This window comes from Leptonychotes weddellii, chromosome 9, assembly GCF_054177405.1.
Source record: "Leptonychotes weddellii isolate Sample4059 chromosome 9, ASM5417740v2, whole genome shotgun sequence".
In the NCBI taxonomy this organism is placed as follows: domain Eukaryota; kingdom Metazoa; phylum Chordata; class Mammalia; order Carnivora; family Phocidae; genus Leptonychotes; species Leptonychotes weddellii.
This window is the reverse complement of record NC_138377.1, coordinates 46,190,291-46,209,440: the sequence shown is the minus strand read 5'-3', so window position 1 is coordinate 46,209,440 and position 19,150 is coordinate 46,190,291. Positions and strand designations below refer to the sequence as shown.

General features: G+C 34.2%; 1 protein-coding gene across 1 annotated transcript in view; it reads right to left on the bottom strand.

Annotated features, from left to right (window-relative positions):
- Positions 1–19,150, bottom strand: part of MDGA2 (MAM domain containing glycosylphosphatidylinositol anchor 2) — a 764,225-nt gene that overhangs the window by 119,602 nt on the left and 625,473 nt on the right. The window contains exon 9 of the mRNA XM_081829766.1: positions 2,030–2,299. Within this exon, the coding sequence (XP_081685892.1) occupies positions 2,030–2,299 (270 nt within the window). The remainder of the gene's footprint in view (positions 1–2,029; positions 2,300–19,150) is intronic.

Below are 19,150 nucleotides of genomic sequence, written 5' to 3'. Positions count from 1 at the left end.
CAGTACTATAAATGTATTTTCCTCATGATTTTCTTAATAACATTTTCTTTTCTCTAGCTTACTTTATTGTAAAAATAAGGTATATAATACATGTAACATACAAAATATGTGTTACAAGACTATGTCATCAGTAAGGCTTCTGGTCAACAGTAGGTTATTAGTAAAGTTTGGGGGGAGTTAAAAACTATATGAAAATTTTTGACTATATGGGGAGTTGGTGCTCCAAACTCCTGTGTTATTCAAGGGTCAAATGTTTATTTTCCCAGATTATACAATACTTGGAACTTAAATATTTCTGTTTTTCTTCAAAAATATATTAGATTGTATGTGGAAATATTGAAACAATGAGGCTGACATGAAGATAGAAAAATGCGCACAGTAAACAAATCAATTCTTGGGTCTATTTCCTCTCCTTTTGTGGGGCAACCCCTAACAGGTTTATTCCTTTCTGGAGCTATCAAAATCTACTTACTACACCCCATGGATCTTGAATGAGAAAATGGTGTCTTCTGGGAAAACTGTTTCTTCTGGTCTTATCTTTTAGTTCAGAAAATAGGATTTGGGTCACATAATAGAGAACAAATGAAAATCTTACAGAGGTAGCATGATCTAAACTAGCCTAAAGTTAGAAAACAATGTCAACAACAGCAAAAAAATTAGAATGTATATAAGTCCCAAAAGTTTGAAGAAAGGGATGTAGTTAATTTTATGGAGTGTTTTTGTTTTGTGGGTTAATGAAAAAAAGGTGACCTATTTCTACCAATAAGTAGAAAACAACTACCTTTGAAAGATTCTTATTGTTTTGGGACAATAATAGGTAATTAAACAGTGAAGTACATCATGCCATTTAAATTACTCTATAGAATAATACACTACATTTTCTTTCCCTTGTAAATATTCCTAGGATAAAAATTAGCAGTGAGGTCACCATGTAAGTAGTATTGTCCTAGGGACTTCTGGTTTTGTTTGAATAGTTCATTTTAAGAATCAAAGTAGAAATCTTTAATTTCAACTGAATGTTGATAAAAGGGATTGCAAAATCAAGAGGTGGTAAGGATCCAGCAAAGGGGACATCTTCATATTCTTTGGTTAGTCCATTACATTTTACCTATCTAATATCACAAAAAACTATTTTTTTTTAATATCTCAAGGTGATTCATGTTTAGAAAATTTTCTTATAAGAACTTATGAATAAAGATTTATATTACCAATGAACAAGTTTTAATTAAGTCTGAAACACTTTAATCATAATATTTACAACTGCTTTTCAGATAATACACAATGTCCAGTTTCTTCTTTTACTAGCATGAATACTCCAACTATTAAAACTAACTTTACCAGAACAAAATAATCCTGAAAAGGAATAAAAGGAATATAACCTTTCAATGTATGTCTAAACCCTAGCTCAAAAATCACACAAATTTACCTTAGTATATAGATTATAAAATAATTTACATAATTACCTAAGATTTAATACAGACTTAATATTTCTTTTAATATACTGTAAGATAATGACATCAAAAAGTATTTATTGATACTTCTTTTCTAATTTATTATATACCAGATACAACTTTATTGCTTTCTGTCTGAATATTTGTAAACCAAAGGTAAGCCAAGGACAAAACTGAGTTTCACCACATAGAGGTAGTAAATAAATAAGAAGAAAAAACACTCTTTCTACTATTAAGAAAACCAAAGCAGGTGTTGGTTAACAAGCAATTTTAGACTTGCAAAAGAAAATATGTATTAATATTTGCAATTTGATCTAAAAAAAGCTAGTTAAGATTTGTCACTTTATTACTTAAACACTCAAAATAAGCAACCTCTTCACCAAATCTTCTTGAATTCACATAAACTTCTAATTTTATAGGCACATAAACTGCTACTACTAAAATAAATTTGCCTTGAAAAGAAATGAGTAACTCTAGCTATAGCAGACAAGCTACTCATAGTATGTTCCATGGATTTGCAAAACACTTTCTTATATTGAAGATCCCTTGATCATATGGTGAAATACTTAGAATCTTACCTGTAACAAGAAAGCTGCATCTCCCAGCTCCAGCTTCATTTATGATGCTGCAATTATAAACCCCATAGTTTTCATTGGAAAGACTCTTCACCGGGTATTCTGTGTACTCTTGAGAGTCAAACTGACCAGTCCGTAATAATTTATTGCCCAAGCGCCACTCATAGGTCAGCACCCGTATTGGATAGGCTCTCAGGACCCGGCAGCTCATAGTAACACTTCGGTCTTGTCCTTGCCGGATCTCCAGAAATGCTGGTTCCACAGCAGGAGGATCTGTAGAAGACATGTTAAAAACAGATGAAACACATGGTTTTCAATAAGCCAAGGGCTATTCTTATTGTGAGAAGCTATTTTTTTTTAAAGATTTTATTTATTTATTTGACAGAGAGAGACACAGCGAGAGAGGGAACACAAGCAGGGGGAGTGAGAGAGGGAGAAGCAGGCTTCCCATGGAGCAGGGAGCCCGATGCAGGACTCGATCCCAGGACCCTGGGACCATGACCTGAGCTGAAGGCAGATGCTTAACGACTGAGCCACCCAGGTGCCCTGAGAGAAACTATTTTTTTTTTAAGATTTTTAAAATTAATTAGTTAATTAATTAATTTGACAGAGAGATAGAGAGCAAGCACAAGTAGGCAGAAGGCAGAGGGAGAGGAAGAAGCAGGCTCTCCGCTGAGCAGGGAGTCCAACATGGGGCTTGATCCCAGGACCCTGGGATCATGACCTGAGCTGCAGGCAGCCGCTTGATCAACTGAGCCACCCAGGCGCCCCGAGAAGCTATTCTTAAGAACACATCTAGCAACAAGGAAGAGTCAGAGGTGGGTGGAGAACAAACCAGGAATTTCAGCTTGGGATGGGAAATGGGAAACATCGTTTACTGACTGTGGGCAGTGAATGAGATTCATTGCTTTAAAAAAGCATTTGCAGGTGAAAGTAGCAGAGTTCATTTTTTTTCTTTCTAGTTACTTCCCAGAACAAAATATCAGGACGATGTTTGGTTTATACTGTCAGCAACCAGATGATGTTCTAGGTGGAAAATGCAGAATCTCCAAAGTAGCATAAGACTTTGAAACAGATAAAGCCGTTGGTTCATGTCAGTGAATTCTTTTTTTTTTTTTTTTAAGATTTAATGTATTTATTTGAGAGAGAAAGAATGAGAGAGAGAGAGAGAAAGCACGCATGAGAGGGGTGAGGGTCAGAGGGAGAAGCAGACTCCCCATTGAGCAGGGAGCCTGATGCAATGCGGGACTCGATCCCAGGAATACAGGATCATGACCTGAGCCGAAGGCAGTCGCTTAACCAACTGAGCCACCCGGGTGGCCCTCAAGTCAGTCAATTCTAATTATTCCCAGTTTGGCTTCTGAGTATCCCTTATTTAATAGAATAGGTAACTCAAGTATATAATTCATTTTCTAAATTATTTGGTCTGAACTTATTTGACTAAAAGTCATAATATTCATGTGTAAACCTTAAGCAAACTTTGCAAATTATACCACAGGTGGACATTCACTGCAATGACTAACTTACCTGTTTTAAATGTTTTTTTTTTTTTCTATATTATTAAAATTTGCTATATTAGGTACCTAACCTTTTTGTTCTTGGTGGAAAGATTTCTAAAAAGAGTTACATACTTCTCTCATTATGTAGAATATGCAAAATATAATCCTTTTCTTAATGACTCCTAGTAGTTATATTAAATAACAATTCCTTCCTGGGCACTAACGATGGGATTCATTTAATCAAATAAACCATGTGACCACTCAGGACTGCACTGCACAACACTATTGTATCCTTGACTAGATGTGTATGACACCCTCTTGAGTTGTGCAGTATAAAACCCGTACAACTCTACTTGGCATCTCTTCCATCAAGATGCTAAAAGGTTTTAGAAATGCCACACCAAATTTGCCGTCCACTATTCTTTTCTTGTTATTCCATCTACGTGTTATACTATCCCTGTCCCTTCTCATTGCCAATCTGTTGACTGACCCTTGCTTCTTTCAACAAATATGTTTAAACTATCTTACTAACTCTAATTTTATTCATAAATTCAATTTTGAGCTCTTCCTATATAACTGCTAAGAATTTTAAAAAAAATGAATGAGAAAAAATTCCTGTCTGCATGTAATTTATGATCTAACACAATAGGCAGATATTTAAATAGCTGATTTACAAAACTGAGGACAAAAAACAATTCTCGGGTAGAAAGTAAAGAAGTGAATAACACTGTGAAGATTGACCAGGCAAGGCATCTCAAGGAATGTGATACTTGTACTTTGTCTTCCAGGATATATAGGAAATGGTCAGGTGGGTAAACAATAAGAGAGGATATCCTATGTAAGGAGATTAATATATACAAAGGTAAAGAGAAGATAGAAAGGAGGGGATGTTCAGAGAAGTATAAATGAGTTAGCACAGATGGTGCACAGAAGGTGCATGAGAACTTGGGAGAAAACAAAGACGGAAAGAAAGACAGGGACTCTATTCAAGGATTCTTGAATGTCATGTTATGGAATTTAGGGTTTATTCTTTTGGTATTGAGGATCATTAATTTTTTTCTATTGTACCTCATAATCCCCTTCATTTATTTCATCCATTCCCCCCCATGCCCCTATGCCTTTAAATGACATCAAAATGTGGTTTAAAAAGGAGCCCCTACGTCAATTACCAGATTGTTTTCTGCATCTAGGAGAAGTCTGTTTCTGTTTTGTTTGTTTCATTTGTCAGATTCCACATGTAAGTGAAATCATATGGTATTCGTCTTTGTTTGATTTACTTACTTAGCATAATACCCTGTAGGTCCGTCTAAATTTTTTTTTAAATGAAGGCTTTATTGACTAAACCGATCTTTTAGAAAGACTATTGTGGCAGATAATAGGAACATAGACCTCAAAGGGAAGAGTCTGGTTACAGAGAAAATGAGAACATCATTGCTGAAAGCCTGAACTAAGGCAATGTCAGCGAAACCACAAATGATGCTTTAGATAATGAGATGGATAATGGTGTCAGTGACAAAGATGGGGAAAGAAGGAGGGGTAATTTAGGGTACAGTGGACATGCTGGACATGTTGAACTTGTGCACCTGCTAGTCACACAGCAGGGATACCTAGTAGGCAGGTGTTTTTTCATTTCCAAATATATAGGTTATTTTTTTATTGTCTCTTTGTTCTGATTGTTTGCTTAATTGAGTCATGGTTAGAGAAAATAGTCCATATGATTTCAGTTTTCTGAAATTTGTTGAAACCTGATTTATAGCCCAATATATAGTTGATTTTTGTTCTATGTATGCTTGCAAAGAAGGAATAGTCTGCAGTTTAGGGATGTGATGTGGTATTGGGTCAAGTCTGGCCAATGAGTTGTCCCAAATCATCTACATAGTTGTTGGGTTTTTACCCTACTAATTCTACTTGGATTAATTTAGAAGAGTGGTTAAACTCTTCCAAAAGGGTAGTAGTTTAAAAACAATTACTATAGTTCTGTCTCCTTTTTGCTTTACATATTTTGAGGTTATGCTACTAGGTACATACAAATTTGAAATTGCTTTATTTTATTGATAAATTGAAGCTTTTATCATTTTGCAATAACCTCCTTCATCTCTATTAAAGTTTTATTATATTAAACTCTACTTTGTCTCAATTAATGAATATAGTTACTCTGACATTCATTTAGTTAGTGGTTGCATGTTATGACTTTTCCATTCTTTTAAAGTTCCATTATCCTTATATTTTACAAGCATCTCTTTTAAACAGCATGTGGTTATATTCTATTTTTTTAAGAAAGTCTGGAAAATTTTTTATTTTACCCAGAGCACTTAACACTTTATTTACATTTACTATGACTACTGATATATTTGAGTACAAATGTACCTTCCTGTTTTGTACTTTCTATTAATTTTTGTGATCTTTTTTCTTTGTCTTTTGTCAGATTTAATGGATTGCATGATTATTCCAACCCTTTTCCTGCCACTAATTTTAATTCTCTTTTCTTCTCTTAAAACCTTTTGGACATTATTATAATATTATACCTGCACTAGTTTTTAGAATTGTCCAGATATACACTGACTCATTTGCCTTTAATTCCTTCTTTCACTACAGACCTTACAAATCTGTGATCACTTTCCAAATTTTATCTAAAGTACATCATTTAGATTTATCTTTAGTGACCTTTCTGATCTTGATTTTCTGAAAATATATTTTTAACCTATTCTTAAAAGATGTTTTCCTTGTACATAGGATTAGAAATTGGCAGTTATTTTCTTTCAGCATATTAGATACAGTTCTACTGTCTTCAGATGACCATTACTGCTGTAGAGAAGTAAGCTCAAAGTTTCACACTTTGAAGTCACTGTGCTTTTTTTCTACAGCTACTCTTTCAAATGTTTTTACCTTTGATGTTCTACAGGTTCAATATAATGTTTTTAGGTAGAGATTTCTTTGTACTTAACAGTTTGTGATTTGCTGGGCTTTTAAAATCTGTTGATTTAAGTTTGATGTCTTTCACCTAAGAAATTTCTGGAAAATCTCATCATTAGCTCTTAGAATACCTGTGCTTTTTTCTTTCTATCCTCACTTGAGTGTCTTTTGCATTCTGTCTTCCATGTCTCGTATACTCTCTTCCAAGTTTTCCATTTCTTGCTTTTCCTGCATTGCATTATGAATAAATCTTCTGAGCATTAATTCTTTCTTCAGCTCTACTTAATCTGCTAAACCCATCCATTGTGTTTTTAATTACAATAATATAGCTTTCAGTGTTCTGAGTAGTTCTTTTGTATACCTGTTATGCCATTACTTTTATACTTTCTCATTATCCGCCAACATATTAAGGTTTGTCTCTTATTTCTTTAAACAAAATAATTGCTTTATACTGTCAGATATTTCCAGTTATGGTTTTAAGGATGTTTTTCTGTTGATCTTCTCTCAGGGTAACTTGTTTCTGTGTATTCTTGGTTAATTTTGAGTATGTGCTATTCATTGTTCTTTAAAAATATTTATGGGAATTCTTTAATGCCTAAGATGATGTTTCCTTTCTCTAGAGAGATTTGTGTCTACAGACAGCTACTGACCTCAATGTCTAGGATCACATTAATCTAAGTTCATGGATTAAGGTTTTACTTTAATCATCCAGGTGATATGAATTTGAGTTAAAAATCCAGATAAGAGGCAATTTGTGATTATAACATAAAGTATGTGCTCCCACATCACCCCTACCTTGCTCACTTCAAAGGCAAGTTTCTTAAAAGTAGGAATGTGTAGACTGGGTTTACTTCTACTTTACTCTTACCCTATGGATACAGTCCTTTGAGTTCCAACTTCTGTGGGTAAAATTTTCCCCCAGGATATACTCTGGGTTTGGAGTTCTGCACCCCTTGGCCAGAAATGCCATCAACACTGAAGCTTAAATTCGCCCTTGTCAGCAAATGCCCTCAGGGCAAAATCAGCCCCATTGTCTTGCTTTCTTATAAATTTGACATTGTATTTTTATTTTTTATTTTTTTAAATATTTTATTTATTTATTTGACAGAGAAAGACACAGCGAGAGAGGGAACACAAACGGGGAGTGGGAGAGGGAGAAGCAGACTCCCTGCCGAGCAGAGAGCCCGATGCGGGACTTGATCCCGGGACTCCAGGATCATGACCTGAGCCGAAGGCAGTCGCTTAACCAACTGAGCCACCCAGGCGCCCCTACATCGTATTTTTAAAATAAACATTTTAATGCTTTTAATAATATATTTAGAAACTTCCTCGCATTTTGGTTGTTTGCATTGGAAGGAAGTTGAGGAATATTTTGTCTAATATATACCCAGAATCACACACATGTCTCTGATAACCAAGTGGAAATATGGATCTAAAGCTCAAAATGGAGGCCTGGCTGCAGGGTATGGTTTTGTCTTGTTAAGATAGCTCAGAGAGAACATAAACAAAGACAAATAAAATGACAACTTTGGATTTACTCCTGAATATAATCACTTACGGAGTTAGAGGAAAATAAAAGCTACTATAGTAGAATAAATATAAATAAGCAGAGAGATAAGTGGATCCAGAGAGCTGTATTACAAAAATTAAAAGATTTTAATGCATTATTTGAAGTAATAAAATGTGCCAAATATTAGCAGTATACAACTTTAGATATATATATACATGTATATAGCCTTATATACATGTATATATATATAAAGCAATATACAACTTTAGATATATATAGACAAGTTTAATATCATAAATGATTATAGCAAAAGTATTTTCTGTGGAGTATATGTGTGTTGAAGGTTTTTGGCATGTGAAGGGATGGTTAAATAGTAGAGATCAGGAATGACACCTATTCGTTCAATAATATTGTCCATGATTAGAAAATATACTTATCTATTAATTCTACCTTCAAAGTATATCAGGAATTTATACATTTCTCTCAATCTCCACTGCCACTATTAACTCTCACATGGACTACTTCAAATGTCCTGCAGTGGCCTTCAAACAGGCCAGTGTGCTTCCTTTTTTGACCTTCTATGTCTCAGATATTGGTCAGATACTCTTTTACAAGAGAAATCACCTCTTGTTATTCTCCCATTTAAAACACTTTATCGACTCACCCCTGCTTTTTAACCAGTCCTACAAGGTTCTACAAGTTCTGGCTCTGGCCATATTCTCAACCATTTTTATCTTAATTATATTTCAGAAACATACGTTTTCTTCCTATTTCTGCATGAGAAGCCCTTTCTGGATTCTTTCTTCCCCAGTTGTTCTTTCCTTCACTTTTTCCATGGCTGTCTGATTCTCATTGTTCGTATTTTACCTCTTTAGAAAGCCCACTTGACTAACAATTAGTTAAGTATCTCTCCTACTATTAATAACAAAATGTTAGTAATAATTGTATTTATTTCCTGCATAGCAACACCATTTGTTCATATCTAGTTCATATAAGTTCCATTATAAAGGGACTTTAAACTCCCTGTCATTGCATCATCCTCTGTATCCTCTGTATACCCAACATTATAGCTAGTGCCAGATCATTACTGAATGAATGCATAAAAGAAGAATGAATGAATGAATGATATAAGAGGGTAAAGATGTCCGCAAGATCTTCAATATTCCTTCCATCAAGACCTGGGTTCTATGTCTACTCTGTGGATTCTGTGTTCAACCAATAGATCAGAAGTAATGTTCCATCATTTTCTAGGCCCAGGCCTAGACAGGAGACTGGGAGTTTTACTTTCTATCTCTTAAAATACTTATTCTGGGAGCGCTGACCCATGAAATAAGTCCAACTACCCTACTAAAGAAACCATCTCAAGAGGCCCTGAGATTATACTGAGAAGGAAAGGGCAGAGTTAAGGTCAGCCTTCCAGCCATCCCCACCAGGGTTCCAGACATGTGAGGCCATCTTCTACCTTCCAGACCAGACCAGCCATCGTCAAAATACCACCAAGTGACCCAGATAATACCACATGAAACAGAGGAATAGCTCAGGCAGGTTCTCTTCAAATTCTTGACTCGCTAGGGACTAGATAATTAGATATCATAAAATGCAATTATTTTAAGCCCCTAGGTTTTAGAGTAGTTCACTACACTATAACAGATAACTGACAAAAATGCCTCTGAGCCTTCAAAATTCATCAGTTTGATATTATGAGTGGAGACTTGGTAGAGTCAAGCAAAAGGACAAACAGACAGGGCCATGGGGAGAACACAGTTTAAGCAACAGACCTTGGATCCAAGTTGGCTCCAGAAGGATATGAATTCAGAAGGAAACTAATGGGGGAAGACAATCAATGGATTGAATTACTAGGACAATTTAAAAACCTGCAAAGCAAGTACACTGAGGTCAACAGTGTTAGGAGGCCAGAAAGTTTTAGTTGATAAACTGAATTTGTTGGAATTTAATATTTCAGAGTGGGGAGGTTTGGAGTGATTATAGGATCAGAGGATATAGGATTATAGGATTATAGGATCAGAGGTATATTCACTGGAATGAAAAGCTGAAGTGGAATAGAGATTAATGATACTAGAGTCAAATGCAAATATGTTAAGTGAATACACGTTTACTCTCATTATATTTGTTTTTGTCTAAGCGTTTGCAACTGCTTATCTTATAAATTTGTTTTTAAATGGCAAAGGTCAAAATATAATTAATTGTACTTACCATGCCAATATCCTAAAATACATATTTACTTTTTGTATGAATGTTTTTCTATGGGAATTCTTTGAATGTGTCTGACCTATTAGATCATTTCAAATAATGGATTTTTTAGACCCACACTATATATGAATGTGTCATTCATCCAAACCTAGAAGATTCAGTCCACTAATTTATTAACAGCCTATAGAATGGATAGTGTTGGGTTAAATCTCTTCAAACACAGTGTATTTTCAAAAAGTTCAACAGAGTCTGGGTTGGAAAGCATCCCTAAATGAAAGTAATCATTACTGTTATTTAATAGAATGCCCAAACTACTTGGATTCCAGGGTGGTTCCTTAACCAAAATAAGCGAGAAAATGTGAAACTGAGCACACTCACTGTAATCCAGTCACATTTGCCTATGGAAAACTTACGTGATGTAAGGTGCACTTTAAGCAAACTGGGTATTAATGAGCTCAGCATTTCATTCCTTAGAATACCCAGTGAGAAGAGACCTACACAGTTAGGATTAAATGGTGTAGTGTGAAGACTTTAAATATGATGAAAAAAAGCTTCAAGTGTGAAAAAAGTTAGAGTTCACTATTCTGATAAAATAAGTGTTTCATGGTGTAAGAGTTATTCAGTATGCTTTATTATGAAGCATTTAATTTTAAGAAACTGTAAATAAAAAAATTATTGTGAGCAAAAACCCACTTAGATAGGAAAGACTCCTTAGGAGAGATAAATAGGTAATTGTGTTCTGTTCAATTGAATAAATGATTCTAAATTTATACCATTATATTCTAAAAATATACCATTATATTATATTAAATCTATTCACTTACATTAGTAATCTCTGGTTCAAATTTTTCTTGTTAAACCATCTCCCTACATATATACTGAAGGGAGATGGTAATAAAAATAATAATTATATATGTTGATATTGAATGTTTACTGAGTTCTAGGTACTGTGTTAATATATTCACATGATTTATCTTTTTATAATAGTAATTCATTTTATAGAAGACAGTGAGGCACAGAAATGTTAAGCAAAGTCAGCAGGCTAAAAAGTAGCAGAAGGATTCAAACAAGTCAATTTGACTCCAGAGTAGGCTCTTAACTATAACCTATGCTTCATTCTTTCCAATTACAAATACTACCAATTTTTCATGATTAAGTGCTTTCCTACAATATTTCCTTTGAAAACATTGGTTATTAAGGTTATTAATTAAAATAGACATTGGTCTATTCACACTGTCATTTAGAATGTATAAACTTGCATAGGTCAAAAATGGAAAGCATGTTTTATGGAAAGCATAAAAGTATTGCAATAAAACTGCTAGGTTAAAGAAAAAGTGTTGTTAATAATGGATTTCAAACCAGATTCAAAATGTAGTGTATATAACAAACTACTTCATATAAATGAATTTCTGTATTATCCATATATTAATATATATAATGAGTGCATGTAGAAGATTAGCTTTTAGGTAAAGGTGTAACATTTTAAAGTTATTAAGGATTTTGATTGGAATAAAATTATTAAGTAGAAAGTGCTCACAATTAATTCAGTTTTTAGTATTTATTATTCTTGTACCTACTGGTTCCAGATGTCTGGCAAGTGTTCCAAGTAGGGTATGGTTCTAAATCTTTAAATCCATGTACAAATGTCTAACTTATTTGGAAAGAGTAACCCATGAAAACACCCCAAGAGAAATGTGTACTAGTGTTTATTTCTTAATAAGGGGATCAGAGACAAGTTCATGATTTCTTCTAACACTGTATATGAATAAAACTTTACCTCTATTTCTTAAAAACAATTGCCAAGTACCAGAACTGTAAACAAAACAATACTTTTGATTTACACAAATAATAAAAGACATTTAAATATATAATAAAAAAGCTTTCAAGCTAATTTTTAAAAATGTTAATATAACCCATTTTTAAGTCTTTAAGGGAGTGTAAGACTATAGATGTTACCTATGCATAGGACCCTCTTCAGTTTACTTATAGTTAAAAGAAGAAAATAGTCACCTGTTTGGAGAACTTCAGTGTACCTATCACCCTAGTTATTTAACTCTTAGAGAGGTCACTGCTAAACATGACCTGAGCCGAAGGCAGACGCTTAACGACTGAGCCACCCAGGCACCCATTCTCAAACCATTTCTGCTCAAGTCAAATACTTGTCCAATTAAACACTTGTCTGTTCTTTGCTGTTCTTTGTTTACAGAGATCTGGGGAAATTGTGCTCTTAATAATAATAATTTAAAATCCAATACTTAGGTGGGAAAATCCAGGAGTTTGAATGTTAGGTCAATGAATTAAATTCTTCTGTTGTCCAATAAAAATAGTGAAGTTGCTACTTTTAGTGTAGGACAACCTCTCTTTCTGTGTCTGTGTGTGTCTTCTCAAACCTCTTCATGGTCTTGCAATTATATCTATCTTAGTGGTAAGGACACTAAAATTCAGAGATGATTGGGAGTAACCCGTTTATACACTGAAAAACACTAAGCATATATGAACCCAGGCCAATTTACCTTCAAAATATTAGCCATTTAGACTTTACCATGTGATTTCTCTAAGCATTATGTTACTATAAGGATATGGATTCAAAATATCCTTACTTTATTTGTATCAATCAAGCACATAAATAGAGAATTCTTAGATAATGCTGGGTACAAGATGATATATTAGGGGATTAAATGAAAATGAATAAAAAATGGCTCCTGTTAACATACAGTTTACAATCTTAGTATAAAGGTAATATCTTAGTAAGTGTAAGTAAGCACAATTTAATATGAACAAGCTATATGTGAGTTTTTATAAGGCAATAACTGATTAATTGCTGTAGTATAATGGGAAATATATATTTGATCTTTGTTCTTGATTCCTGGCACAGAGTTCCTAAAACTCTTGGAATTTCCTGAGTGATAAGAGCGCCCTTTGTTATTTATGACAAGCCCCTTTCAAGCACACCGAAACTTCTGCTAATGAGGTGAACCCTAACCAGACCCTAGCTAAGGATGTGGGATGTGGGCTGGTTTCCAGAAAGATCAAGCCATGATTAGAAGATTGGCACTTTCTGTCCCATCCCCTCACCTCCAGGAAGGGAAGAGAGGCTGGAGATTAGAGACTTAGTTCAAGTACTACTGGCCAATGATTTAATCAATTATGCCTACATAATGAAACTTCCATTAAAAATACCTCAACAATGGGGTTAGGGAGCTTCCAGGTTGGTAAACACTGAAGTGCTAGAAGAGTGGTGCCCTTGCAAAGAGCAAGGAATCTTTCCACTACCCCTCCCTGCCACCCCATACCTTAGCCTAATGTATCTCTTTCACTTGGCTGTTTCTGAGCTACATCCTTTATAATAAACTGGCACATTTAAGGAAAGTGTTTTCTTGAGTTCTATGAAGTATTTAGCAAATTATCAAACTTGGAAGGGGAGGAGGTCTTGGGAACTCTCAAAATTATAGCTGGTTGATTAGAAGTATGGATGGCAATTGGGAATTTTATCTGGTGTCTGACATGCAGGTAATCTTGCAGGACTCAGCCCGTTAACTCGTGGGATCTACACTAACTCCAGGCAGTTAGTGTTGGCACTGAATTGAATTTTGGACTCCCAGAGGTTTCAAAGAATCAGATAATTGGTGTTGGGAAACACACTACTTATTTGGTGTCAGAAAGAATAAGAGAATTGCTAACCAAGCCTTAAAATAAGCCCAACTTATTCAGCAGAGAAAGATATGAATAAAGATGGACTTAGCCAAACCCTGCAAACTTCTCAATATCTTTTTCTAAGTGTATATTAAAAAATGGGGATTGAAACAACACTTTTAGGATTAATCTACTCTGTATGGCTGTGCAAGCACATTTCACATACTTATGACCTCATTTAATCCTTACAACAATCTTATTTATTTATTTACTTACTTACTTAGAATTTTTTTAGAGAGAGAGTGAGAGCACATGAGCAGGAGGGGCAGAGGAAGAAGGAGAGAGAATCTTAAGCAGGCTCCCCACTGAGCACGGAGCCCAACTCAGGGCTTGATCTCAGGGCCTTGAGATTATGACCTGAGCCAAAATCAAGAGCCCAATGCTCAACCGAGTGAGCCACTCAGGTGCACCCTCATGTCAATCTTTTAAAATTATATTATGATCTCCATTTTACATATAAGGAACCTAAATCTGGGAAGTTACATTCTTGAGCATCCCACACATTACAGGTAACAGACTTTAGATCCCAAACTGCTTGACTTCAAAGTCCGTGTTCTTTTCAACACAGCAACTTGAGGAAGCAGTATCAAAAGCAAATTATAAATTAGTCTTTAGTGTAATGTTAGTCTACCTCAGAAGTTGGCAATACAGGGGAATGTAGTTTTAAAAAAAATTGTCTATAACATTTGTAAACAATTGGCAGGAAAACACCACCAAAGGTTTGGCAATACACTTTACAAAATTAGTGTTCCCCTCTCTACACAAATATTTTGAGATTCTTGGTAACTATTACCTCACATCCTTAACGGTTTTCTCTGCAAGATGAAATTCTGGAATTACAGTGCAGAATTATTAAATTGTTATACTATTGAAAATATTTGTATATTTGTATTATCGATATAAGGCACATGATGGATAATATATAGAACCACCGCAATTGCTTCCTCATAACAAAAGTGATAGATACTCAGTACCCCTGTTTTATGGAAGCTTTGTTTTATAAGATTAATAAATAGTATTTATTATTTAACCATACTGTTTCTAGGTCTAAAAGAAAGTGAAGAATAAACCAACTCTGGATAATCCAAGGAGGTTTTTAATGATCCAATTGATTTAATTATTTGGATAGTTTCATTGATGAAATCAGCCCTAAAATCTACTCCGATTTTTCCTTTACAGACCTTTAGAGCTTAACTATGTGTCCATATAACTGAACAAGCTGGTTTCAAAGCTAAAATACTTCCATAAAAGCTGGAAACTTGACTCAGAGCAACAAAGTCAAGTAATATTTGAGATGGAGTCCTTTGTGAAGAAGCAGAAGAAATGCAAGAAACTAAGTCCTCAAAACCTCGACCTTTTCTGTCCTTTGTATTCATTAATGCAAGGAATATTTCAAAACATAAGCAATAAGGATCATTTTAATAAAACTAGCCTTTTAATTAATTCTAAGTCAACCAGGAAGGCCAATTAAGCAGAACAACCTTCTCAGAAAATGAAATTGCAATATCCACAATTTGTGCTGATGTCTGATTTACAATGCATAGTAAATGAAAAAAACAAGTGACTAGATTTGACAAGTTTTGGATCTGGACTGTAGACTATGATGTCATGTAACTATCCTTGTGTTTTAAAAATTGATATATGTTATAAAAGTTCAGTTTCACAATTAGTTCAGTTTAAAATAAAACTGAACATAAATAGAATCATTTCTTCCACTATCACCTCAAAATAAGTTTTAGGACTGAACAAACTGAGGAACCCATCGAATGTTCACTTTTATATAATAGAAGAAGAATCTGCATTCAGAAGCTGCAGTAGCTTACCAATGATCACAAAGCCAATTCTCAAAACTTTTGGACAAGAGCTTACATTTTATATTTAGTTTTAAGTTCAGGAGGTGAAATTCAATTCATTCTTTTCCAAGAGGATGTACAGTTTCTGATGGAATTAAAGGGGAATGGAAAGATCTATAAAGCAGTGGTTCTGACATAGAAAATTAAACTTTGAATAAATTAAAATAAAAATCGTTGAATATTGTTGTGGTTCTGGTATGAAAATAAGACACAGGAATAAGAGATGTGGATTTATAGAGATGACTTGGGGACTCCTCTAGCACACGCACTGGGGATATTTAGAAAAGAGAACATGACATTGGGAATAGGAAAGTGAAGTAAGTAGAAGGCAAGGTGAGAGGGCATGGTTTACGCAAACAGATTTTGGCAAAAATAAAGGAAACAAAGGAAAAGTTAAGGTACTCAATACAGTAGAAGTCCTGCATTTTCACGGAAAGTGCAATGGTTATTTGATAATAGCCCCAATTAAGTAAAACATGAATGAGTTTGGTTTAACAAAAATATATTTAAAACGTTGCATTTTCTATCTGGAAGTCCATTATACATAGCCATTTCATATGCTGATTGCTCTTGTTAAATCATTGGATTTTACTTAAGAAAACAGATGCCTACTTTGACAAATGAAACATGAATTCATTCACCCTTTACAAATCAGATATATAGATAATACAGATCCTTACTACAATAGTGAATTTAGTATATAAGAAATTTTCAGAAATAATGAGGGGGACTCAACAAAGAATTATTCTTGAAAATCTTGATATGAAATAATGAAGCCTAACCTAGGCCAAAAGTGGATATGTGTTGCTTTAGACTTGGTAGAAAGGAGCTATTAAAAATGGTCTCCAACACCAAAAATGTTAGTGAGTAGAAGCTGCACAGTTTTCAGTTTTTGCTCTTAGCTTATGATATCCTTCAAACAGTGTTTTTATATTTGGTAGATACTTTAGTTATCTTACTTTCTTTGAAGGTTGAAGACAGTCTTCATGTAAATGTATTTATACATAAAATATTTTCAACAAAAACAACAAACAAATAAGAAAACAAGACCAAAATGATTATAATTCCAGTGGCTACAAAACTGTATCATCAAATATAGTTGTAGTTCCAATATGCAAATAAGATACACTGTTTTAATTTACTTGTCTGCCTTATAATAACAAAGATAAACATCCTCATGAAAAAGACTGTTAAGAACAATCGCTCATATCCAGAAAATACTTAAATTAATATATAATTCTAATTAATATATCATTCTAATATATCATTCTAATATATCATTCTAATTCAATATTCAAAATGGCTTCTTCATTTACTATAATTTGATGAAAACATTTAGTATACAGTATGTCCCTCTTATCTGTGGTTTTCACTGTCCAGTTTCAGTTACCTGCAGTTAACCACCATCCTGAAGGATGTAAGACATAAGGTCAGACAGAAGGACAATAGAAGCCTAAGGCTACATCACAATGCCTGTGTCATTCACCTCACTTCATCTCATCATGGACATTTTATCATTTCACATCATCACAAGAAGAAGGGTGAGTACAGTATAATAAGATTTTTTTTTTGAGAGAGAGAAACAGAAAGAGAGAGGAACAGAGAAGAGAGAACTCACATTCACATAGCTTTTATTAACAGTTTATTGCTATCATTGTTGTATTTTATTATTGTTAATTTTTTTTTTTTTTACAATTTCTAAACTGAACTTTATTATAGGTATCTATGTATAGGAAAGAGCATTGTAATATAGGGTTTGGCACCATCCACGGTTTCAGGCATCCACTGGGGATCTTGGAATGTATCCCCTGTGGATAAAGAAAGACTATTGTAGAGGCTAATAGTCAAGTACCTTAAATATCATTTATGTAGAAATAGGAGATATAGGTAGTGATTTAGACAGCCATGTGTTATGCTACTGACATTAATTACAGGGATCTCTAGTGAATGCTTTCAAGATACACTACATACTTCAAAACAGTTAATGACTACCTAAAAAACCCCTGTATTGTTTCACTATATTTCACACAGTGGTGAAGACAGAAGAAGCAAAGCCCTTTTTTTAAAAAAATTTTATTGTTATGTTAATCCCCATACATTACATCATTAGATTTAGATGAAGTGTTCCATGATTCATTGTTTGTGCATAACACCCAGTGCTCCATGCAGAACGTGCCCTCTTTAATACCCATCACCAGGCTAACCCAACCTCCCACCCCCCTCCCCTCTAGAACCCTCAGTTTGTTTTTCAGAGTCCATCGTCTCTCATGGTTCGTCTACCCCTCCGATTTCCCCCCCTTCATTCTTCCCCTCCTGCTACCTTCTTCTTTTTTTTTTCTCTTAACATATATTGCATTATTTGTTTCAGAGGTACAGATCTGGGATTCAACAGGAAGCAAAGCGCTTTTTAATACGCTGTAAATTCCTGTATATCAAGGTACTGTATATCTGAAGTTTCAGCTACTGGGATTATTGTTGGTAACAGAGGAAGAAATGCTTTCATTGCTTCTGCCAAGTCATAGTTGCTGCATTTGCAAACATTGGGAAATGTTATAGAAGCCCTATTAAGAAGTGCTAAATCTCTCCTAAAGAATGATTCAGAGATGTAAGACAGTATTTATATCTCCATTCACACATTTTGGGATGTCTTTTGGTAATTGTGCATTTATATTAAATACTGAGTTTGCAAAATAGGTGCTTTCCTAGAGTTTCTGTATATAGATGCATTGACTGAAATGTAAACACATTTGGGTTAGTGTGTGACTTTGTAAAATGCCTATATTTCAGATTCGGAAAAGTTCTGACCATCTCTGATTTTAAAAGCCTTTGTTTTCATGGTTCAGTGCTATTGACTATAATTCAATAAACCAGTTACACATATCCTATCACTGCTAGGTCAAACTAATTTCTATCCTTTTTAAAAGAAGAGTAAGATGAAGGAAATGTATGTTGGAAAATGGTAGAGAAACAATTTTGAATATAATTAGCAATCAGCTCTTAGACAGTTGAACCTGGAGAAAGTGGTGGACAAGGTCAATAGCCACTTCAAAGACTAATTTCTGAGCTTAAAGATTGAGCAAGTCAAAAATGCTTTAAAGTTTTCTTGCTGGCTAGCAAAAAATTATGCTATGGAATCACTGTCAGTCAGCTCACCCCAATATTGTTTGTAAATTAAGTTATAACTACTAAGAAAAATAAGCGATTAAGAAATCAGCAATTAAAGAGTTTATAATAAAGCTCTTTTCCCCTTTATTATTAGAAATATAACTTTCTTTTGGCTTCACAATTCGCCTCTCCGTCTAGACTGGCTTCTTTTGAGAACATGTTTAGAAACAAATGAAAAATATTGTTCTAGTCTGGGAGAAATTACTGGTTATAAATATTTTTCACAGATAATGGACTGTTGAATTTATATTTTTAAAGGAGCAACCAAGCAAAATTCAAA